The 26496-nt window shown below is 35.5% G+C and overlaps 1 protein-coding gene across 2 annotated transcripts in view; it reads left to right on the forward strand.

The window, feature by feature from the left end:
* LOC150105457 (mitogen-activated protein kinase kinase kinase 20-like) overlaps positions 1–26496 on the forward strand; it is a 346847-nt gene that overhangs the window by 216389 nt on the left and 103962 nt on the right. For both annotated transcript variants that reach the window (XM_090394158.1, XM_090394159.1), the window contains exons 11-13: positions 2292–2343; positions 8983–9118; positions 21189–21233. In XM_090394158.1, coding sequence (XP_090250284.1) covers positions 2292–2343; positions 8983–9118; positions 21189–21233 — 233 coding nt within the window. The remainder of the gene's footprint in view (positions 1–2291; positions 2344–8982; positions 9119–21188; positions 21234–26496) is intronic.

Genomic DNA, 26496 nt, shown 5'->3' on the forward strand with positions numbered 1-26496 from the left:
AAGGTAGGTCTGGGGGGGGGGGAGGTTGGTCTTTAGTAGAACTGATAAGAGATGCCAATTTTTTATATGGTCTGTAACAAGAAGTTGCCATGTTTTTTTAGGATTTTTGTAATTTTTTCCAAGGTGCCTCAGATATAGGGTATGGTGATGGATTTAGAGTAATCCTTGTTGTAAGGGGTGGGGGGATTGTGGTTTACTGATTTCAATATTTTTTTTGGGAGGGGTAGCCATTGGCTGAGAAAGTGTTGACAATGTGGTTTAGTTCTGTGGTTAGGGTATTGTCATTTGAACAGATAAGTTTAGCCCTGTTGTGTAGTGTCTTAATGACTCCATATTGTTGAGAGGAGGGGTGGTGGGATTGTTGGTGAATGTATCTGCATGTATGGGTGGGTTTTCTATAGACTGAAAAACCAAGGTTCCATCAGGCTGGTAGGTGACAGTGTGTCTAAGAAAGGAAGGCAGTTGTTTTTTTTTTCCTCTTCCAGGGTGAATTTGATTCTGGGGTGTTGGTTGTTTAAGTGTGTTAGGAAGGAGAGGAGTGCATCGGAGCCATGTGGCCAAATAGCGAACACATCATCAACATAGCAAAGCCAAATGGTTGGTTTTTGTGGGGCAGAGTTTAAGGCTTTCTCTTCAAAAGTCTCCATATAAAAGTTGGCCAAGGGTGAGGAGAGTGGAGAACCCATGGCTGTCCCCTCTATTTGCTTGTAGAATTTTCCTTGCCAAACAAAATAGCCTGAGTTCATTGTGAACTGAAATAGGGCTGTGATATTGGGAGGAAATTTAGCTTGGATTAGCTCTAAGGATTCTTTGAGTGGGATATTTGTGAATAAGGAGGAGACATCAAAACTGACCATTATGTCAGTGTGTTTGAGTATTAGGTTTTCTGTGCTGGCTTTGAAGTGGGCTGAGTTTTTTATGTGTGAAAGGTGTGTTGCCAGTATAGTGTGAGAGAGCTTTGGCCAAATGTTTAGCTAGTTTGTCTGTGGGGAGGGAATCAATGCCATCCACTATGGGACGTAATGGCACATTTTCTTTATGTATTTTTGGGAGTCCATAAATACAGGGGTGGGGGGTATGGAGTTAAATGGTTTTAATTTGTTAGTGATTTCCACAGGCCAAGAAGTGACCTTAAGGAGCCTGCGGAGTTTTCTAATTTGTGAGTTGGTGGGATTGTACTCGATAGGGAGGTAGTAGCCCGATCTAACAATAGAGCTTTCAGTTTACCTGTGTAATCCTTTTGGTTAAGCAATACTGTGGCGTTCCCTTTATCAGCTTTGGTGATTATTATTTTCTTGTTTTTCTTTAATTCTCGTAGAGATTTAATTTCCTTACTAGGCATGTTGGCTTTTGGTGTTTAGCTTTGGTCAGAACACAAGCTACATCCAGTCTGATATCGTTGGTGACGTGGTTTGGAAGGTGTCTTATCCCGCGTTCAATTCGTATCATAATATCTTCAGCAGGTATTCTTCTGGGTGCAATGGCGAAGTTGTGGCCACATGCAAGGCCTTCGAGTGCTTCAGGTTTCACACTAAATGACAAAAGGTTGACTACCATTTTGGTAGGAAGTTGTGGTTTTGAGATTGAGTTCTTTTCCCTTATCTGCTCTACTAAAGAACCCCCCCCCTTAGACCTACCTGGTGTATACCAGGTCCCTTGCAGCGGTAAGCTGTCCTACTTTGGTCAAACAGGCAGGACAGCAAATATCAGAATTTCAGAACACAAGGACTACATCAGGTTTCACCAATACAGTCACTCTGGTCTTGCTGACCATGCATTGGATACCTGCCATAGAATACGGTGGAAGAAAGCCACGATAAAACACCATAGTAAATACAAATATGAAATCTTTTCATGGAATCAGCTTCAGCTCTAAGAAACAATCCAAACCTCAACAACTTTGGCTGTATGAGACTGCCTCAAATTTGGGAAACCTACATCAGAAGATCTTCAGCCCAATCGCCCAAGAATACACATTGCCCGCTAGGGGGGGGGGCACCATCGGGACTTTAGGAGAAATAATAGCTTCCTGCTTCTTCCTCACCTACTGTTTGTTGTGCCTGCGTGCACGTGTCTTGTTCTTAAGTTCCTTGAAAATGGCAATGTGACATTTCTGAAATATTGAAGTATATTAAAATTTATTCTAATGTATATCCTAGTTTACGTTGTAATTTCCTTAAATTATTTAATAAAAAATGCATAACCAACATCTAAGCCTTTCCATGAGAATGATGACTTATAGTTAAGCAAATGCTGTCCTTTATGTTACTAATTTTTTTTCGATATTTCAGATTCTCTGTATGATGAAGCTTCAGTTTATCTTAGTCAAAAGAGCATATGGAGGTAACATTAATTCTAAACCTTGCTAATTAATATGTAATGATCAACATACATATATAATTATTGAATTACAAAATACCTGATTTTGTTTTTAGTTATATTTTAATTTTTTTTTTTTTGTAATGTTATTTTGACATCAAAATAACATTGAATAATGTTTTAACTTGAATATATTTTGACGTTTCATTGCTGTTCAGTTGTTTTATCTTCGTTTAGTCTGTATGCAGATTGTCACATTCAACTCTCTTGCTGAATATGACTACTTCTAATTGCACTGATAGCCAAGCAGAATTGAAGCAGTAATACTGCTTTAGTTCCTTTGTTATTTTTTTATTGTTCAGAATTGTTTGGCCCAATTTTCTCTTTAAAAAATAGCCCATTTTAAATTTAAAGTTGTGATGATTTGATAACTTTCATTACAATTCTAAATGTCCTTTATTAAAATCTGCTTAGCCGTAGTGGAATCATTAATGTGCAACTCGGTAGATGGATAAAATGAACCTAATAGGCGATTATCTATTGTTGCACAATATCTCTAAATTAACAGTAAACAACATACTTTATTGTTATCTGTGTTGATTTTTATTCTGCAGTAAAGGAAGAAAGGGAAGAAAAAATGAATTAAATAAATTAAACAATAAAACTTATCAGTAATATATTAAGAAATCAGATTTCATGATGATTGTGGTTCAAAATAGTGTTGCTTTTTAATTTAATATTAAAAAAAAATCGTTATGCAGCATATCCTAGTTGAACTCTGAATTCAAAGCTAACAAGTTTTCAGCAATACAGAGGAGTTACAAATGTTATGTGATTTTAATTATCTTTATATTTACATTTTGACTTATACAAATCATGGTCCCTTGCACTATGCTCTGTTACACTTTCAGATTGCAGCCTACTCATTGCAAGGAAGTTTCATATTCCTCCATGCTCCTGCTCCCATAGCCTACTCTCATTAACAGACGTTGTTTGATAAAAATGGCTTTTTTTTTTTTTTTTTGGCATCTCGTGTACTCTTAACATTTGTGTCATTCCATGATTTCCTGGTAATCATAGAATGTGGTCAAAAACCTGTCGAATAGCTTGAAGGTATCATTGTCACCAAGCAATTACATCCTCTCATTTATGAAGACTAATGCAAGTCTGTTTTATATACATGAAGCTGAGATCCTCCATCATCGGATAAAGTGTGTTCTTAATATTTGACTGATTCGTCAAGAAATATTAATGCTTTGTGATCAGCAGAAAATATTACAGCCAGTTTGACACATTGGGAACAACAGTGAACAGTATAAAGAGCCAAGAGGCTATTTTTTTTCTGGCGGCATAAATTAAGTTAAGGGGTTAATAAATCCCTCATTATTTTAAAGCCGGATACAAAACTTGGAGATCGAAATCTAAGAGTTTCATGCTGAAGAACTATTGGCGAGTCCAAGCGTAAGTCAACACCTGGGTAGTACAACTCGGAGCAAAGGTGGAGCAAGATCCATCACTATCCTTAATATTTTCTCATAATGTAAAACACAGCTCCTAGAAGATGTATTACTGTTTTACATTATGAGGAGAGGTCACTACCCATACCAGTTTCGACCTTTATTGAGGTCCCATCAGTGAGTAGGTAGACCTACATAATACCAAGGTTTAAGTGAAACGAACTTGCATACCCATACTATACGAATTGCCAGAACGGTGTACCTATGTGTATTATTACTACGATAAAGTGCCAAGAGGCTATTTTTTTTCTGGCTGTGTAAATTAAGTTAAGGGGATAATAAATCCCTCATTATTTTAAAGCCTACAGGTAGACCTACATAATACCAAGGTTTAAGTGAAACGAACTTGCATGCCCCTACTATATGAATTGCCAGAACGGTGTACCTATATATATTATTACTACGATAAAGAGCCAAGAAGCTATTTTTTTTTCTGGCTGTGTAAATTAAGTTAAGGGGATAATAAATCCCTCATTATTTTAAAGCCAGATACAAAACTCGGAGATCGAAATCTAAGAGTTTCATGCCGAAGAACTATTGGCGAGTTCAAGCGTAAGTCAACACCTGGGTAGTACAACACTATGGTGAATCAGAGCAGAGGTGGAGTAAACTCCATCACTATCTTTAATATTTTTTCATAATGTAAAACGCAGCTCCTAGGAGATGTATTACTGTTTTACATTATGAGGAGAGGTCACTACCCATATCAGTTTCGACCTTTATTGAGGTCTCATCAGTGAGTAGGTAGACCTACATAATACCAAGGTTTAAGTGAAACGAACTTACATACCAGTAATACATCTCCTAGGAGCTGCGTTTTACATTATGAGAAAATATTAAGGATAGTGATAGAGCTTGCTCCATCTTTGCTCCGAGTTGCCCTAGTGTTGTACTACTCAGGTGTTGACTTACGCTTGGATTCGCCGATACTTCTTCGGCATGAAACTCTTAGATTTTGATCTCCGAGTTTTGTATCTGGCTTTAAAATAATGAGGGATTTATTATCCCCTTAACTTAGTGAACAGTATAATTATCTGAATAGACAGATTAAAAAGGAGGTAATATTAAGGCTGCAAAGAAATTGAGGATAAGAATAACCATACAACAGCATACTAAATAATTCAGAAATTAACAAAGCTTTTTGTTCGTAAGAGCTGAATAATTGAGGATGAAGATGGAATAGATATTACTGTTCATGAAAAAATGTTGAAAATATGGCATGATAATTCAAGTACGAAGATAGCTTGGCCAAGGTAAATTTACAGGGAATCCCAATGATAACAGAACAGTTGAAAAGAAGTAGCAAGAGCCATCTTAAGATCAATAGAATAAATAATAGGAATTGATAATATCCTATTTAAACTACTTTTTGGCAATAGGTGTGGAACATTCTGGTGAAAAGATTGGTGCAGAGCTATTCTTATTCCCATTTCAAAAATTGAAACTGCAAAAAAGTGCAATATTTATAGGACAGTTAGCCTCATCAGCCATCCAAGTAAAATATTTTTAGACAACTTACTCTCACGTTGAAAAAGCAAAACTTCCAGGCTGAATTTAGAAAGAACAGGAGTACAGTTGAGCATATATTTGTGCTCCATATCATTGAAGAAAAAATATGTAGAACATAATAAAGTAATGTACCTAATTTACTTACCTGCAAAAAGCCTTTGATTTTATTTGGTATGATTCCCTTTGGAAAATTCTTCAACATTACGAAATAGATAGCAAAATAATACAACTGATCGAATCCCTGCACTCATCTGAAATGATGGTTGAAGTCGAGGTGAATTATAGCACTCCCTTTTCAGTGGAGCATGGAGTGAGTCAGGTAGAGCAAGATATTATCACCATGTTATTTAACTTCGAATATGTTTCTTCGAATATGTTGTAAATGAAGCCCTGGAGAACTGCAATATTGGAGTGACAGTAGGAGGAAGAAAAATAAACCATCTAAAGTTTGTTGGTGATATTGATCTCCTAGCAAAAAACAAATCAGGTCTTCAGGAAACCACCACAAAGTTAGCTTATACTCTTGGAAAAATATGGCTCATCCATCTCTTCTCTCCCATAGTCCTAAATGGATCGTTGGATCATTCATGGCTGGTAGGTGATATTCTTTGTTAGCCTCCTCCAATCATCTCGGTCTCTTGTTCTTGATGTCAGTTGAGAAAGGGAGGAATTTGTCCATTTTTTGGTGTTATCAGTCAATTTTAATCGAGGTCGGCCCCCCTAATCCTTGGTCCCGGAACGATTCCTTCTAGTGCTTGCTTTGGAATGCCATTAGCCCTCTCCACATGTCCAAACCATTTCATCTATCTTCTTCTGATGACTGTCAGAATATTTTCCCTTCTTCTCCTGTCTATTGAATCAATCAGTTTTTAGACATTTTCATTGGTTTCGTGAGTGGTATAGGGAATTCTCAAAAGTCTTCTGTAAGTTTTCATTTCAAAAGACAGGAGTCGCCTCTCATCTTCCCTCAATAAAGTTCAGGCCTCACAAACATACAAGAGGATAGAATTCACCACAGTGTCAATTAGTCTTAGTCTGGTTGTGATTGCTATTCTGTTATCTCCCCACAATGGTTTTAACTTCTGTAGGGCCACGGTTGTCTTAGCAGTTCAGTGTTTAATGTCGGTTTTTGAATGACCATCTTGACTCGACGTGCTTCCTAGATAAGTGAACTTGTTTACGTTTTCAATTTGTTTATTGCAATTTGTATCTTTAAGAATTCAGTGTCTGATTTTGAGGTTATCATTGTTTTTGTTTTTTGTAGGTTTATGTAGAATCCATATTTTTTTTTAATGTTCCGAAAATGTGACTGGTTATCTCTTGTAATTCTTCTTCACTTTCTGCCAGAAGATCGATATTGTCTGCAAAACGTAAGTTATTTATTCTTAGTCCACCAACTACTATTCCAGTGTCATATTCACAAAGAGCTTCATCTATGACATATTCCAGAAAACAATTAAAAAGAAGAGGGGACAGGATGCATCCCTGTCATTATCCTCCCCCCATTCTGCCCTGAACAGTTCACTGCTGTAATTTTTCATTTCAATTCTCATATCAGATGAGGAATAAAGAGATTTAATAATCCTAATGATTTTGTTGTCAATACCATAATGTTCTAAAATTTTCCATAATGCCTCATGCCATATTGAGTCAAAAGCTTTTTGAAGGTCTAAAAAGTTGTGACAGATTATTTTGTTATGTATTTTTTGCCTAGTGTGTGTGTGTATTTTAAAAATATAGTCGATTGTACTTCTGGAAACCCGCTTGTTCATCTGATAGTCTGCTTTCTATTTTCTTTTCAATTCTTGACAATAGTATTTTTAACAGGATTTTGCTTGGATGACTAATAAGGTTTATTGTTCTGTAGTTGCTACATTTATTGCTGTTTCCCTTTTTAGGAATAGGTACAAGGACAGAAGTCTGCCAATCCATACGTCCTGGAATAAATTTAGCAAGGTGTTTATGATGATGTCACCTCCTTCGTGTATCAGTTCCATTATAACACCATCAATTCCTGGTGATTTTCCTATTTTTGAGGAGCTAACTGCTGCAATGACTTCTTCTTTTAATATCGGGTAATCTCCTTCCTCCGAACCTCCTGGCAAAATTCCGTCCAAAATATTGTCAGTCAGTTGAGGGTCCTTTTGAAAAAGCTTGGTTACATAACATTTCCATCTATCAACTATTTTTTGGTTGTCTGTGATAGGAGTTCCATCTTCATCTATGCTCCAAATTAGATCTTCAGGAAGTCACCACAAAGTTAGCTTATACTCTTGGAAAAATATGGCTCATCCATAAGTACCCAAAAATCAAAAACAATGCAAATATCTGTGCTTCTGACCAAGCAGAAAGTGCTTGGCAAAAACTGAAAAAAATCCCACTCGAGAATGCACCCATAGTAGAAGTTGATATATCCTTTATATCAGTTTAAATACCTAGACAGTTTCTTTAATAAAGATGAAAGGTCTAGACAGGATATTAGAACAAAAATTGAAAAAGCAACAACAGCACTCCAAAAACTAAAACCACTATGGACAGATAACAAGCTTACAGTTACAAACAGATTTCACCGTATTGACACACTAGTTAATTCAGTACTTCTGTATGAGAGTCATTCTTGGAGCTTCCTAAAACAGGTTGTTGACATTTGAAATCAGGCGTTATAGACAACTCCTAAAGATACTATACAATAATCACATCCAAAATTTTCATCCTAAGATTCAAAAGAAACAACTCATCTGGCTTAGTCATATCAGAAGATCTAATGGTCTCCCAATGTAAGTACTTGAAGGACTTATTCTAGGAACTTGAAAAAGAGGCAAACCTAGAATAAACTAGATAAACAATATAAAAAATTAGACAGATGTTTCATTTACAGAGCTGAAAGCAAAGTGCCAATCAAAGACTGAGTGAAAAATTTCTGTCAAGTATATATTTCCTGATATCTGTTTGATGGTTCATTGGGGACTATGGAAAGAAGAAGAAACTTCAACTGCAATACCTTAAATTAAAGATGCCAAGAAATTATATACTTGGTTTAATCCTTTATCCAAGTGTAAGCAAACAAGTTTGCACCCGAACTATTTTCAAGACTGGGGCAACTTGTATAAAGAATTATCCCATAATGCAAAATCCCTTAGTATCCCATAATGCAAAGCACATATCCTTATGGGTATGTATAATGCTATGCATTATGGGAAGGGTCACTACTCAGACTGGTTTTGACCTTTATTGAGGTCTCATCAGTGGGAGCCAGACTCAGAGGTGATACCAAGGTTGAAGTAATGCTGAAGTCATATTTTCATATACAATATCTTAAAATTGAAATTGAAGTAATTGGGAATAGTGAATCTCTTTATAAGATTGCTGTAATAAATCTCAACATACTAATTTATATTCTAAAGCAGTTTGGTTGCAGGAGTGATATTTAGTAATATAGTAATTAATTGTTAAGAATCCTAAACAAAATACTCCTGAATTACCAAATAAAATTGAATTTTTTTTCCTATTTTTTTTTCCCTATAGCAGTTGAAAACAAGAATAAGAAATGTTTAAAAAAATAAATGTCATTAAGATGTCATTTTAATGCATTGCTAAAGTTTAGATTTTAATGTATTTCATTATGCTTTTAACTTAGGCATGAAATTGAAGCAACTTTAGAACTAATGAAAAAAGCAGAACGTGATTTAAATATAAAACAAAAACAATTAGAAGAATGGGAACATAGACTCTTGGAAAAAGAGGAGCAGCTGGAGAGAAAGAATGTGTGCATGGTAAATATTACTTTTACATTCCTTTTATATTTCACATGAAAAAGAATGTCTTTGTATCCTTCACTTTGATCTTTCATGAAAAAAAAAAGAAGATAAATTTGCAACACTTAAATTTTGATTATTTTCATAACAGAACTTCATAGTATTAGCTACACGTCAGGAGAAAAATAAATAAATTATTGAATTTGCTGATATTTCACTGAATTTCTTACCAGCATCTTCAGAGCACAAATTAGAATGGTGGTAAAACACATGTAACATTACACTCCAAATGTAGTAGAAAAAATTCAGATTGTGACCGAAAAGGAACTAATGTCCTGTCTTGTTGGCCCTTAGGGGCTAGATAAAAACAATTAATTCAGAGAAGTTTCATTGCTGATTCCAAAAATAGTTTCTCAGTACTGTAACAACTTCTATACAGTAGAGTCACAAATGTTTTTATGTTCTTCAGTGTGGATGCCAGCAGATCTACCAGTCTGTCCAAAGAAGGCTAAGCTGCAGACTTAAGGTACTTTATACACCCTAGAATGCACAAGAAGATGAAGGTGATTCTTTGTAGAATAGATGGTTTCTAGCTAGATGGGTGGTGTGAAAGTGTCATATAGATTATAAGATTATATCTGCAAAGAACTTGAGCTATCTTTTCTTGAGCTATTTTTTAGTGTGGATATGTAAGATGAGAAGAGTTTTGCTATGATCCTGTCTGTTGGTTGCACAAGGTTGAGGGGGGGGTGTAGGTATGGTTTTTGGGTAACTGTATGTCTGAGTTGTTTAACATGGTGAGGTTTTAGTTTTTTGTTAATTTCTTTGGGACAAGAAGTTTTTTTTTTTTAAATAATTTATACACTTTTTTTTCTTTTGAGATTTAGCATGATCTGATCTAAAATCCCATATAGAGAAGGTATATGTTAGAAAATTGTTCATTTTTCTGTTATTATTATTTTCTTGGACATATCCATTGAAATCAAAGACTCATTGTTGGAGTTCCTATACCAATCTGTTTTCACACAATACCTATTATACCACTCCTTGAACTAATTCACCTATGAAATACTCATAACTGCCTCTGCCAACTGCATTCCATCCATTCACTACCCTCCAAGCAGAAAAATTTAGTCTTTATATCCTTGCCAACCACATATTTCTATTCCAGGAGGTAATCTTATCTTATTCTCTCACTTCCTACCATTAATTGAAAAAAAGTTGTCTCTATCAATTTTGTAATATTCACTGCCTGTTTAATAGCTTATATGTTTCTATCATAACGACCCTTTTCAATATATCGATTAATTTTTGTAACCAAAAGACTTTCAGTCTGTCATCATAGTGAATATTCCTTAACCTGTAACAATCTTAGTCACTCTTTCATTTCTGGATTCCCTCTACTTTCTCTTTATTCCCAAGTAATTCAGCTGAGATTTGTGTGTAATAATCCAGATGTGGTTTTATTAAAACCTTATAAAGAGGAATAAGAAACTCACTATCCCTGCTTGTCAGTATGTTCTTCAACATCTGAGTAACATTATGAGCTGTTTTAGCTACATTTGCAGCATGTCCTCTGAACTCAACTCTGTCCACATTCACTCCAAAACCCCTGTCCTCTTCAATATCATGTAGTCCAGTTCCTCAACATAGTAAGCAGCTCATAATTTCTTCTTGTCAGACCTTACACTTTGTCATAAACTGGTAGCTGTTATCCTTTGCCCATGCTACCAGCCTATTTAAGTCATCCTTCAGTATCTCTGTATCATCTTCACTGTTGCTCTTCTCAGTTTTACATCATCATCATCACCAAACAACTGAATAGTTTCCGTTAAATTATTTCCTATATCAGTGATCTACAAATTAAATGGCATTGGTCAAAGTGGTGCCTTGCTGTGCATACCTGCTTACTCGTCTTTTAATGGATTTAGTTCCCCATATACTACTCTGATAACTGTTCATCAGTCACTCTGCTATCCATATTACCAGCTCCATATCAACCTTGTTCGCTGAATTTATGTAACAGAATTCCATTTGGTATCCTGTGAAATGTCTGTGCAGAATCCAAGAATATTACTGTGTAGTTATTTTCTTTATCCAACTCAATTAGCATATTATCATAAAAGATGAGTGGATTGCTCAGACAAGACTTACCTTTCACAAAACCATATAGATTTATTGTAAAGGAGGCTCTCTTATCTAATGGAACTATTTTGTCCTCTTCTATTTCCTTGGCACTTTCCCAGAGCCGAGACAAATTAAACAACTTCTCCAATACCTTAACAGCCATGATCATAATTTTGCCATCTTTGGTTTGGAGTTTACTTTATGCAACCTATCTCACTTTTTGTTATTTATTTCACTTAATTGCAGAATGTGAGAAGCTGCATTATTTGATCATTGTTCCACTTACTCACCTCAAAGCTGCTTGCACCTCACATCCACATTTATCTGAATTCCCCTTCCCCTCTCAAATCTTCAGTTTCTCTGAACTCTTGCTAAACAACACTGACACTTAATTCCAAATACATTCATATACAAACTATCAGCCATATATGTGCTTTTCTCCATCAAATTCACTCAATACATCCACAGACTGCACACCATTTCTCTGGCACAGCTTGTGCATCGACTCATTTGCAATCATAACCCTTTTCAACTTGTTGCTGTCATTGTCTTTCTAGAAGACTTTCAGTATTTGCTCTCTTACTCCTCATTTGCTTGTGCTAACAACTGTTTAGTATCTTCTGGCACCACACTTTTTACCTGCCAGATTGTTTGTACCTGACAATATATCACCCCCCCCCTGCATTTTAACACCATCACTAACATCCTTTAATCCTTGTCCCGGGGGGGGGGGGGGACAGAACTGAACTTCGACACCTCCTTTGGTATACATGGTATTGAGATATGCCATTCGAATGCATGCACATTCCAGTGTGTACCTGGAGTGTTCTGCCACAATGCAAAGGGCATTCGGGGCAACCACAAACTATTAACTCAAATGAGAATCGTGTGTGTGTGTTGGAGAAAGTGTTGCATCTCCAAAATGCAGTCAACACCAAACAGCAGTAAAATTTAGAAACCAAGGCAGTCATTACAGAGAATCCTTAAGGAGTTGGGTGCCTTTTTATACATCATTCAGGTGGGCCAGTGTTGAACAGCAATGGATTATGCTGTGGAGGGAATACTGTGCACTTGTGCTGGCCAATGTCCAGGGCCATCGCCAGATTAGATCACACCCTGAGGCAAACAATTAAATATTGCCCCTGATGGATTACAAGACAAAAATATAAGACAATCTCCAATAGCTATTTTGCTTTTATTACAAGAAAAACATTAATGCAAAACAATTGCATGATAATATTAATTAAATGTTTGCTCTACAGGGATGTCGCACAAATAAAACTGTTTATAAGCTCTTCTCAATTTAAATTATAAGCTCTGTCGATATAGTTGCTAGACTAACCAATCTTTCTTGAGTCATTGCTGTTCGCAAAAAAAGAAAAACTCCTTTCCGCACTTACTACGCTAACAGGAATTGTTTGCGTAGCGAAGCCGCCTACCACAATATGGCTGAACAAGTGCCCTTATTAAGCCATGCCATGAGGCAGGCTGCCTCTATGCTAAACCCTGTCGATGGTACTGCCAATGTCTACGAAGATCTGCCCCTCCTCCATAATGTGTGGTTCTTGGACAAAATGCATTTCCATCTAAGCAGTCATGTAGGTGGACAAACCTACTAGTTTCTTGGTTTCTCAAGACCTGAATTTGTCCAAGAGAAACCTCTTCACAATGAGAGGGTCACTGCATGGTGTGTGGTTTATGGACATGGCGTAATTGGGTCCTACTTTATTGAAGAAGGTGATGTAACTGTGACCTTGAATAGCAATCACTACACAACGGTGTGTTGGTTCCGTTCACCCAGGATTTGCATACAATGTTTCGTGCAAAAAAAAACTCCATTTCGTGCACAGGTATTCCAACTGTGCACAGGATGGAACAACCTGTCACACATCACATGGTTCTAGAGTCTATTTATCTGAACATTTCCTTGGGAGACTCATTTTGAGGTTCACAGAATTCCTGTACCACATTCTTCTGATCTCACATTACTTGATGCCTTTTGTTTGGGATATGTTGAAGGAATAGGTATTTCACCATGGACACACCTTCAAACCTTCATGAGCTAAGAGATAAAATTACACGATATGTCTAGCAGATGTCTGAACCCCTGTTCTTCAAGATGACAGAGAACCTTTGTGTGCTATGAAACTTGTCTTGATAGAAAAGGTGCCCATTTCGAGCACATAATCTACCATTGTTAATGTGTTATTTGACCAAGATTCCACCAATAGTTGTGAATGTACATATAATCAGGTGTAAACATATATTTCTTTGTTTATAAACCTGTTTACTCCATAACATATATCATTGTAGTTATTCAGTACTTTTTTTTTTGTGCCATACTGTACAAACAGCAAAAAGGTGTACGTTAGTACTATTAAAATACTCTCCATCAGATATAAGTATAGAAAGTTTTTTTTTCACTTGGTTACAAAGTAAATTATATTTAACAAGAAGTTATGTTTTTGCTTAATTCTTTATCCAAGCATAAAAAAACAAAGTTTGTATATTAAGTATCTTCATGACTAGGCTGCTTTTGTGTAGATGCTGTTGACTTCACATCATTTGCCTTAGTATCCATAATGCAGTAATAAAGTGTATCACCTTATTATTAAAATACCAACGATCAGAGATAATTGAAGAAGTTACAAAGTAGTGTGCATTGCATTATGGGAAACTAAGGTAATTGACGTGGAGTTAATAACCTCTATACAAGTAGTCTAGTCATGAAGATCCTTCACATGTAAAACTTGTTTGTTTACACTTGGGTAATGGATTAAGCAAAAAATAATTTCTTGACAAGTATAATTTACTTTGTAACCATGCAAAAAAATTTCTAAAACATTGATGCCCTTGTTGATCCAGTTAGATATCTGAGCATGTTTAAGTGTAGCTATAAAAAGTTGAGGGTATTAAATCACCTTGTTTAACAGCCTTTATTGATTAGGAAGTACTGTTCTTTTCTTTCCTCTACAAAAGGCTGTTTAATTTTTGCTGTGAATAATATGAATCAGTTTGATATATTAAATGTTTATGCCTTGTTCCAGTGGCACATATAAAGATCCACGCAATGAAATGCTTTGTTATAGTCAATCAAAGCATTTGTACAGAGATTCGTTATATTTTATTTACTCAATACTTTTATTTACTGTATGCAATTTTTCCTGTTTTCTCTGGAAAAGGTTTTCCTGAATTCTGCTTGCTCATGTGGCTGGTTTGCTTCTGGTCACCATGATATTTTGAATAACTGATAAACAGCTTGTATAGTTATATGAAATGAGACTGATTAGTCTGTAGTTATTTATATCTGATTTACAATTTTTCTCAGGTAAAAGAGTTATCTTTGATTTGACCCGCTAGTTTGGGATGGATTCACTGATAATAACATTGTCGTAGAGTTTTGCCAGATTAGAAACAATTCTTCAAGTCCAGATTTTAAAAATTCAATATTATCTTATTTTTTCCAGTTTTTTCATTTTTCATGTCATATATAGCATACTCAATTTCTGTGTTGCTAATCTATGTAGCAGCTTCTGTATTATCCAGTAACAGCCCGATGTTGACACAAGAAAGATGGTTGGAGTTATAATACAGTCTCCTATAGAAATTATTAGCAGTTAAGATTTCTGTGCTATTATTTGTGGATTGGATGATCAATATCTCACCAATAAACATTCCATGATTATTAAGCTATATGTTCCACAGCTTCCTCTGTTAATGCAGTGTTCCATGATCCTTTCTTATCTTTCTCTTTACTGGTTTGTTCAGTTCACTGTGCTTGGTTTTATTTCTTGTGATAATAACAATCACAAGAAATAAAATCCTTTACAGGCAAATCCACATTCTCTGTCAAAAGCAATATCCATTTTAAAGTAGAAATCTTGGAGCGTTATCTTAGCCCAAATGACCTCTTGATCAATCTTGATAGCGTCTTTCTCTTCACAACTATTCCCTTAGATTAAACAGTAGTGTTACTCCAGCAAGTCCTTCCTGCAAATATTATTTGGCTCCTTGATTTGTCATCCACCTGGACTACTTCACTTTTCAGAATAAATTTCACCAGCAAATAGAAGGTGCTGCAGTGGGTAGTCCTCTTTTTCATACCCATATGAATTACTTTATAGGATGGTTTGGACAGTGACTGCTCTGTAACATTCAGAGCAGTCACTGTCCTTATGTTTTTACAGCTGAATGGAGCCTTTGATTTTCCATCTTTAGTGATAAAACTCACACTGAACTATGTTTGATCATACTACTATCCTAATCACAAAAATCAGGTGCCATTAAATCTCTTGCTCATTGAGCTTACTGACTGTACTCTGAGGCATTACTAACACAAGAAATATATTTTATCAAAACTACTTTCTTGTCTAAAGACTTTACTTGAGTCTTTTGTAAACAAGGTTAAGAAGTTTCTCCATCACTAGTCTTGCAAGATGTTTTCAACTATATTACCATCCCTATCAAAGGTGTCTGTGAATGAATCTTCAGATGATTTAAATCCTTTGGTCTCAAAGTGTTCTTTTTGTCTGATTAATAAAAAAAAAAAAAAAATTCCTTCTTTCTAAGACCTCCCAAGGACAAACTTTCCCTTCACCTATCCTGGTGTCTATTTCTGTGAACGTGGTTTATCCTACTTCAGCGAAACTGGCAGATCTGTAGCTGTTAATCATAATGAACATCTACAGTATATTAGATTCTACAAGCTGGACAATTCAGACTTGCTGAACATGCCATCTACTCCAAACATACGATTCTATGGAAAAATAATTAAGTCCTAGATAAAAGTTTTCTTATGGAGCGGGTGTGTAAAAGAAAGCAGTCACACCTTGACCCAATCTGAATAGATTTGATCGCCCTTAAGTTATCTGAGAAATTGTTTTTCTTTATGCAGCTCTTCCTAGTTAATTTGTGGTTGCTTTATGTGTTTGACACATTCTCATTGTTGAATATTCATTATGTTACTTACCGCTTGCTTACTTTTTTTTTTATGATGTTCCCACCCACGAAAGGTTTTTATAAACCTCTGTTACAATTTGTACTGTGGGTGGGCCAGGGATTTTTTTCTGTTTATATCAATTTATATATAATATTCATCCAAGTTTGATTTTCTTCCTCAGCCTTAAGTAAAAGGCTGTTTATATTCCACTAATTCAAGTCTAACCCAAGGACCTCTGAGTTGTGGAAATACTTTCTGAATATGAATATCATACTGAACAAAGTGGCCTTTTACAGCTGCCCAGTTTTTAATCAATCTAACTTGAATGCTTCTAGATGTTTTTTCAATGTTTTGGGGATGGCGCCTAAAGCACCTATTATTATGGGAACAACTTTCATTTTCTTTGCCAAATTCATTCAACTTCGACTTGCAACTCACAATACTTTTTAATTTTTTCAGTTTCTTTTCTGTCAATTCAGCTATCTCCTGGTACTGATATTTCAATAAACTGTGAACACCCTTGTTTTCACTTTTTTCAATCACTGTTATATCAAATGTATTACATTCCAAGCTTTTATCAGTCTGGATTTTGAAATCCCAGAGTATTTTGGTTTTTTCATTCTCAATCACTTTTTTGGTCAAACTTTATGTTTCCAATAGTCTTTAGATACTTTAAACCTGTCCTTTTTACATAAATCCCAGTGATTTATCTTAGCTACATTATCATACCTTTTACAGTACTCAATTTGTGCGATTTTGCTGCACCCACTTATAATTTGGTCTACTGTTTCTTTCTTTTCTTTGCACAATCTGCATTTACTATCTTCTTGAATTTTTGTATTTTTACATTCATAACATTGGTTTTAATGGCATGTTCTTGTGCTTCAAAAATTACTGACTCTGTTTCTTTCTTTAGTGCTCCATTTCTCAACCATTGCCAGGTCAAGTTGCTGTCAGTGCTGTCCTCTATGCTTGTGAAGGTATTTTCCATGCAATGCCTTATTTTTCCATCTTTCAGTTCTCACTTTTACTTGGTTTTGTATTCCAATTTTGTTTCCATGGGTTTAAATAAACCCTCTTTCCTTATCTCAATTAGAAATTTTTCCATTGTTTGCTGCAGATAATCATTTGGATTTTGTTTTTCTTCAACAACTTGCTTGTACTTATAATAATCCTCTGCCTCCTTTTTCGTGTGCTAGGTAGAGCCTATCAATGTCACTGTGAGGATTGAGGGCATGGTGCATTGTCATTAATTTTCCTGTTTTTTGGTCTAAATTCTCCACCTCTAGTTGGGTCCATTCAACAATGCCAGTTGAATATCTCAGAAGAACAGGTATGGCCCAGGTATCAATTGCTTTTTATGAAATTTCCATCATTAAGCATTGACTCCAGGAGTTTTTTTAGTTGCCTTATGTATACATGGGAATTTATTTGGGAATATTTTAGAGGCATTAGAATTTCTGATGCCTCTAAAATTCCCAAATATTTGTAGCTATCTTTGAATTTTATTGCCTTGATTTTTTCACCATTGAACAGCTCGATTTCATTCCAATCTTCAAACTTTCCTCTTGTTATACCAGCAATTGCACATTTGTCTAAGACAAAATCCATTGATTTATCATGACTGAATATGTGTACAGTATTAAGCAATGATCCAAGTTCGTTCTCTGATTTTGCATACAGCTTCTGATCGTCCATGTATAAAAAGTGAGATATCTTTGCGCTTTTTTGCACAGTTTGATAACCATGGGCAGTTTTATTTAAAATTCTTGTTAAGGAGATCAATGACAAGATAAAAAAATAAAGGAGATAATGAGTCTCCTTGAAAGATACCCCTTTTTATGTTTACCTCCCCAACTTCTTCTCTATTCAGAACCAACATTTTTTTCAATTTTTCATGCTGGTTTGCAAAATTTTGTACATTTTCGCTAATGCCAAATAGTTCTGTGCATTTTAAAATCCAACTATGAGGCACTGAATCAAATGCTTTTTTTATAAACTATCCAAGCCATATTAAGGTTGGTTTTTCTGTTTGCAGTTTTTCAGAATCATTTTGTCAAACAGCAATGTCTTTTATGCCTCTTGAATTTTTGCTGCTACCTTTTTGTTCAATTGAAAAAAGAGAATTTCTTTGAGAGAGATGTATATTTTGTCAGCTAGTATGCCTGTGAGTTACTTAAAAGTTGTTGGTAGGCAGGTTATTGGTTGGAAGTTTTCTGGCTTTGGACTTTTTTCTTTATCCTTTATGATCAAAAACTTTTGCCTGCTGTGAGCCACTCTTCTTTGCTTTGTCCTTCTAAAACATCATTAAATTTGTTAGCAAGTCTTTCATGTAAGCCTGTAAGATATTTCAACTAGTAGCTATGTAATTCATCCTTCCTGGGTGTTGACCAATTTTTTATCCTTTTAACTTGCTTTTGAACCATTTCATTTGGTTCATTTTTCGTTCTTGAGATTTGTTCAATCCACTTTGCCTTATTATTGTGCCTCTTAGGGCTGTCCCATAGGTTTTGCCAAAATTTAAGTGTCCTTTCTTTGTCTGTAGTAATTTATATTTATATTTTCTTTAAGATTATCATTCCTGCAGCAGTCAATTTTCTTGTAAAATTGGTACTGATTCGCACAAAACGTTGAATTTTGCTTGTACTGTTCAATGCATGCACTGTTATCTTCTTATTTTAGCTGCAGCTGCAACTATTTTTTGCTTCATTTCCTCTAATACTTCATCAATAGGTCGTGTTCCAATATTATACCTCTTTATGAAGTTATTTTGGGTTTTCATGTTTTTCAGCTTCTTTTCCTTAAGGTTTTTCAAATTGTTCACATCTGCTCTGAGTTTAAGAATTTTATTCTCCAGTCGATGGTCCACTTTGGTTCTTGAGCCTTACTACTTTTGGGTTCACTAATATTAGCCTAATTCTGATGTTTACAACGTAAGCTATTGAGTACATAAGTTGATTCGTTTGTCCAATAGTTCCAGTAGGAATAGCCCTTGCAGCTTTATTGGCTTCTTGTAGAAGTTCCTTCACTTTTTGTTGAGGTACTTGCCTCACTACTGGAAGCCTAACTCGTTCCACGTTGTTCATTTGCTCAATAATTTTTGTGGCGGATTCTTGTTCCTTCTCTGATAGCTTTCTTTCGACTATTTGTATATTTTCAACATTATCAGCATTCTGCACGTTGGTATCTGGTTCTGCTCAATTCATATTCTTGGTCAGTTCAGGATCAGTACAGTCTCTTTTTACAGCTTGAACTTTCAGTGCTTCTAGCTCAAATTCACTAAATATCTTGTGTTTGATAATGAAAGCTGAATGAAGATTCATTCAAAAGGCTGCATCAGCCTTTTGAATGATTTTTTTTTTTTTTTTTAATGCTGTTCCCACCTGTGAAAGGTGTATGTAAATTCATATTACAATCTGTAATGTGGGTGGGCCAGGGATTTTTTTCTATTTATATCAATTTATATATATGTTTGTAATTTATTTAATTTTTTACATAGTACGGACCTGCACTAAAGACAAAATATGGAATTTTTTCAAGCCACTTGAGACCTCCAATAAGCAGGGCTGTGGTCTCAAATTGAAGATAAAGTTCATTTTCCACATAAAGGTAACCACAAACATCCATGCTCATTATTTCCTGTATACAGAACAGATGAAAATATGCTGGAAATCGGTGAACTGATTCATAGCTCTGGCTCTCAAGAATGAATTTTTGACACACACACACACACACACACACACAGTCCCCATCAGCATTAAAAAATACAGTGTGGTCTTGATTTCCCCCCCCCCAGCTTAATGTTGGACTCTTCCATTTAACAGATGCCTATTCTTATGGATAAGATTCTTGATTGTAAACATTTTCATCTGTTATGTTAGCATATATATATATATATATATATATAAACATTTTGCAAACTTTTCATACAGACTTCCATTTTTGGTTTCTTCTCCAAGTGTTATTTAGCATGCCATAGGTTTCAATAGCATTTTTGCCAGAAATAGAATTAATGTACATGCATTGTTTAAATGTTCATAATGTACATTGTAAACAGCCTAGTTATTATTGCTGGCTGAATGCATGCAGAAATAATGCACTTAGCAGCAGATGAGTAGTCAGCAAATTATTTTACCACTGTAAGTATCCTAAGAAAACCTCAAGAACACAAAGCCAAACAAGCATTAGATTGATATCCACAAGGAACTGAGAAGAGAGAGAGAGAGAGAGACCAAAGATGAGCTGGCAGAAGAGCTCAGAAAGATTAGAAAGAAATGGATACAGATGAAGAGAGAGGAACAAAATAATCTGATGGAGATCTGTGGTCAAGGCCCTATGTCCCAATGGAGTGAAGAGGAATAAATAAATAGTAACGTCTGTGTTGATAAGATATTGCAGCCTTTATTGTCAGTCTAGAATTTTATAATCAGACCTCTTTTCTGTGTTTACACTTGTTTTAAAATAAAACGTCATTATTTTCTTCTTCTGCCTTTTTCTCTCTTTTACCTTGTGGTGTCAAGGGTTTTCTATTCATTTAACTGCAGCTGTACACAAGGATAAGGTGGTTAGCCCTATGCCTCCTGATGTATCCTACGTCTGTAGAAGCATTAAGTTTTCAAGGCCAGTTTGTCTGCTTGCAGTCTGAAAAAAAAAAACCAGATAAACTGGGGAGAAAAATCCTGCAGTCCACACCCAAGACTGGCTATCTTGGCTATGTTTGAGAAAGATCCTGAGCTCCTCATGTCAGTGATGGGAATCAAACTCAGGACACTCCTTTCCCAGGCATATGGTTGCAAAGCATATTCACTCGGCTAACCGTGCAGACTGTCATTAATATTAACGTATGTAAGTTTGTTATAAAAGTATTGAAGTTTTTTGGAAAGTTAGGATTGGGAATGGTGTTTTGTATGTTACGTTGAACAAATATTACTGTACTGATAGATTGAATGTGTGTGTGAAAAGTTTAATACAGTTTTTCAAGTTTTCTTGTCACTTACATTTTTATTGTTTTCTTTCTTTTAGCAACTGAATGAGCATGATGTGAATACTTGGTCAACCAGAGATGTGGTAATGATTTCTTAAATCTTTATATTTTAACGATTGGCCTATTAACAAAGGCTTTATGTTATTATTTTTAAGACTCATTGCAACTAAAGCCTAGTTTACTTACAATCAACATTATTGTGACAGTAGGTACTTATGCATGCACATAGTGCTGTTTAAACACACAAACAACAGCAAGTCTGAAATTCACAAAAATTTACATGCCACCATAATTCCTTGTTATAAGAATGGAAAACTGTAATACAATTTATATGAAAAAGTGAATTGTTTATAGACCTTTTGCCATGTGGACTACATAAACATGCAAAAAATATTGCCTGTTTAATGTTAAATAAATTTTAACTTTTTTTAATTAGCATAAATATTCAAAAAAAAAAAAAATCAGCTAACGCCATTTTATTCTCATATACGGGAGTAGGCGAGGCCATTTAGCCCTATCTAACTTTTTGGAGACTGAGTGGGCAGTTCAATCTCCATTGGTACCCAATCAGAGACAGATGGCCCAAGGCTATCACTAATTAAGCGGTACGCAGTGAAGAGAGACGGCTCAAATGTGCCGCCATCTCGTGGTTCCTAACACAATATATTTAATGTCTGAAATAATGTGGGTTCTACGGTCGATTTTCTTGCGTTTACAGGACGAAAAACCCGAGTTTCAGGGAGGAAAAACCTGCTTGCCCGTGCCAGAGATCGACTAACTCGGGAACCGGTCGAAAAAAGGCTTAGAAAAATTTCCTCTAGTCGCCGACTAGACTCGAAACCAAGTCTTCCTTCGTGCGGCCAAGCGCACCGGTGTGCAAACCCCACATCCGCTGAGCTACACAGGCTCCTAGCATAAATATTAAAGAATGTAATTGTGAAAATTTACTCTGTTCATAAATTTCATGATATCAAAATTTAATTTTCTTTCAATATGTTTGTGCAATTATGGTGTCGCTATATTGGAATGAGTTAGTTAGAATTCTGGCTGAAGCAATCAAAGCTGTAATGTGTGGTTCTTTGTGTTGCTAGTTTGCCTACTTTACTGGAGATGAAAAAATAAAAAACAAACTTCTGCAGTGAAGAGGACCTCCCTGCTTTATATAAGATTGGCTAACTCACCTTCTGAAAAATCCTTCTAAAAGTTCATTTTATCCTAAACAGTATTTGCATCTGTATTTTCACCCAGAGATCAAATGTTGGGGTGTGCTTAAAAGTCAAACCTATATAACTGGGAGGAAACCTCAACATGGCCTGTTATAAGGAATGCAGTGAAAAAATTAGGACTTCTGGCCTGTTGTCCAATCCTCACCTTCTTGGGATGCACCCTGTTAGGTATATAACTCGATACTGAATGAACGAGGATGAGCTGGCAGTTTGGGATTTAGCCGAACAAATTGTATTTTTATAGAATTAATCATAGTGTAAAATAATGGTAAAACATGACAGAATTTCATGCTGGCTGGAGTGTCACCCAGTTAAACAAGGCCACCCATTGTTTTTGTCAGGAAACCAGGGGTGAACAGTGAAAAGTCAGCTACTGGAACAAATCCGAGAACACATCCCAACTCAACATTAACAGAGTTCAAGATTGGTACGATTAACATAAGAAGCTGAAATGAGATAGAAATGGAACTTGTAGAAGAATTGGATGAGTATCTGACCAGGTGAAATCTTTCTAGGCAACAAATACAAAATATTACTATTATTTATTATTACGTGACACCTCCAAGGAGTCCTAAGACTCATTGAGGGAGGGTACTTGCTCCAACTCTCTGCCTCCAACCAACTACAGCAAACCGCAACTACCATCATCATCTACACCAATGCCATCTACTTCCCACCACGACGAATATTTTCACAGACAATCGCAAACATCCATGCCCATGGCAGGATTCGAACCTGCAGCTTTTTGGCTGGAGAGCAGATATGCTAACCACTTGGCCAATCAGGCCGGCAATATTGTATTCAGCAATAACAATCAAGGAAAAGAGGGAGTAGCCATAGTATTCAACATGAAATATGAGGATAATCTTCTCGAAGGACAGGCGATCTCAATTATTGTTATTATTATTATTACTTGAAACCTCCAGGGAACCCAAAGACTCATCGAGGGAGGGCACCTACTCTACAACTCTCTGTCTCCACTACTCAATCTATCAATTACAGCTACTTTCATCATCTACAACAATGCCATCTACTGCCAACCACCACTGCCACTAGTATTTTCACAAACAAGCACAAGCATCCATGCTCATGGATGGCATGATTTGAACCCGCAGTCTTTTGGCTGGAGAGCGGATACATTCACCACTTGACCAAGCATATCAAGTAGAGTAATGTAGGCAAATATCAGGATGGAGGAACTGGACAATGAAACTTATTTGTGCTTATGGTCCCCAGAAGGTTCTACTAAGGAAGAAGTGGAGGAATATTTGGAGGCATTAGAGAAAGCAGCTGATACAATGAAAAAGGAAAAGTTGGTCTTTGTTGGAAATCTAAACAGCAGAGTAAGAAATGATTACCAGACATACAGAAATGTTTTGGGAAAATTTGGAGAAAAGAGCAAAGCTAATAATAATGGTAACTACCTGTTGGATTTCTGCTCAGGACATGGAACAAATTATTACTAACACTATGTTCCAACATAAAAATGTGCATAAATTCCACATGGAGGGAAGATGCAAGAAATAAAAAAAAGTCTCATTGACTATATTATTGTTGATATTGATGTTTTCTTATTGGTTCAGGACAAGAGTATACAGAGGATTTGAAATTAGAACTAATCATCATTTAGTCTTGAGCAGGATAAAATTTAATTTTATATTGAAAAGAAGAGTATATAAGAAAGTTTTAAATGAGTGAAAATTTAGCTGCTCTCAGATCTGAACTGTAGACTAAAATACACATATATTATTCAAGAGAAAATAAAACAGATTAAATAACCAAACCTTGGAAATTCATTGTCAAATGCAGAAAAAAGATTGATTAATTCAGCCAGAGATCCGTGCAGTGAAGTTGTCTGCAAGGATAGAAAAATCAGAAATCCATAATGGACTCAGGAAGTTAGAGGCAGTGAAGGGAAAAAAGAAAGCATATCGAAAGTTTGTGGCAATAAGTCAGCTTGTGCTCTTAGAGAATGCAGAGACAAACGTAAAAAAGTGAAGCAGTGTATAAAATTAGCTAAGCAAAATTCATGGGAAGACTTTGGTGAGGACATAAAAAAATAAATATCAGGAAGGTGGCAAAATATTCTGGAGGTTATTAAAAAAGCTTGGAAATGGAGAAGAGAGTACTATAAAAAAAAGAATCAGAGATGGTAAAGGTGATGAAAATTGGTGATAAAGATACCCTTGATGTATGGAGTAATTACTTTGAAAGATTGCTAAGCAAAAGTAGTGATGGTATTGATGGTAGAAAACACACAGCAGGTATGGAATCAGAAATATATATAAACACTTGAAGTATAAAATCCTCATCAAAAACCTGAAATGTGGAAAGGTGACTGGAGTAGATGATATTCAACCAGAAATGCTCAAGTATAGAGGTATAAGAGTTTTACAGTGGCTGCACTGCATAATTCAGAAGGCCTGGTTAGAGCGTTGAATACTGGATGATTGGAGTATAGCTCTCATAGTACCCATCTATAAAAAGGGAAATAAAACTGAATGTGAGAATTACAGAATTCCCTGCTGAGTGTTTTGGGTAAGATTTATGCAAGTATACTTGAGAAATGGCTAAGAAGGATTCTGTAAGAGAAACTTAGTGAATTACAAGCTGGATTCATGCCAAATAGAGGTTGGCAGGTTCAGATTTTCACTTTAAAACAAATAGTAGTTGAGTAATCATGGAAATATAACAAGAATCTATGTTTAAGTTTTGTAGATCTGGAAAAAGCATATGACAAGGTGCCAAGAGAATTCAAAATGCTACAGTTATGTGGTGTCAGTGGGACATTCTATCCAGCTATACTTGTAGGTCAGTTAGAGTTGTAGGTCAGCAATTAGAATTGAAGGAGGTACAGGAAGATGGTTTGATGTTAAATCAGGTGTGAGACAAGGAAAGGATGTACATTATCTCCTATGTTATTCATCATTTATATGGATCACATTATGAAGGAAAGTGGTATTAAACCTGATAGAAATATTAGAGATGCTAATCTCAGCTCTTTATGCAGATAATGTTATACTCTGAAATAAATCTAGTACAAGCCTGAAGATTCCCTGACTAAATTGAATAACTGTTGTAATAAATTTAGTATGAAAACCAGCAATAACAAAAAAAAAAAAAAAAAAAAAAAAGACAAAGGCAAAAATGCAGAAAATATCAGCTGCATACTGAATGGAGAACCTATAGAACAAGTTAAACATTTTACCTACCTGGGCACAATTTTGAGAAGATGATAAATTAAATATGGAAATAAACAACAGAATTAGCAAAGCTTGTATGGTAGGAAGCAACTAAATAAATTTATATGGAAGAAGAGAGAAATTAGGCAAAATGCTAAATTTGGTATATATAAGACAGTGTTAAAACCAATTTTAACTTTTGGATCTGAGATTTGAGTTAGAAATAAAACACTTTCAAAAAGATTGGAGACTGCAGATATGAGAGTTCTGAGAAAGATTAAGAGAGTGAACAGATAGCATCAATGACAATATTATATTAAAAATGATGATATTAAGAATGAATTTGATATTGTTAGCATTAAGAAATGTGTTAGCAAAGCTAATCTCAGGTGGTACGGTCACTTAAACAGAATGGGAGAGAAAAGATATTACCAAAACAAGCATTCTTTGCTAGGCTGGCAGGAAAAAAAAGACCCAGAGGAACACCATAATCTAGGTGGATTGATACCAGTAAAAAGTGCTTTAGAAGACAGAAATAGAAGATCTGATAATATTAGATTCTTGACAGATAACAGATTAATTTGGAGGAAAATTGTTGATGGGAAGTTAGTAAAGATGTAAGTTTTCTTGTAGTACTATCATAATATCCTGTATACTCACTGTGGATACATGTCAGGAATTTGATAATGATTATGGTGATGAGGGCAAATGTCTCATGAAATGTTCTAATTTCCATGTAGCTGAATGAGTCCTTAAAGTAGCAAGTTGTGAGGACCTTATAATTTATAAGCTTCTTATTATTTCATGACACCTCCAAGGAATCCAAAGACTCATCGAGAGAGGACACCTACTCTGCAACTCCCCCTTCTCCACACCTCAATCCACCAAACTGCACCAAACCTCTAGTACCATCATCATCTATAGCAACACCAGCTATC

Source organism: Typopeltis vanoorti, chromosome 6 (assembly GCF_054136105.1).
Source record: "Typopeltis vanoorti isolate ZY-2024b chromosome 6, IOZ_Tvanoo_1.0, whole genome shotgun sequence".
NCBI classification, from domain to species: Eukaryota; Metazoa; Arthropoda; class Arachnida; order Uropygi; family Thelyphonidae; genus Typopeltis; species Typopeltis vanoorti.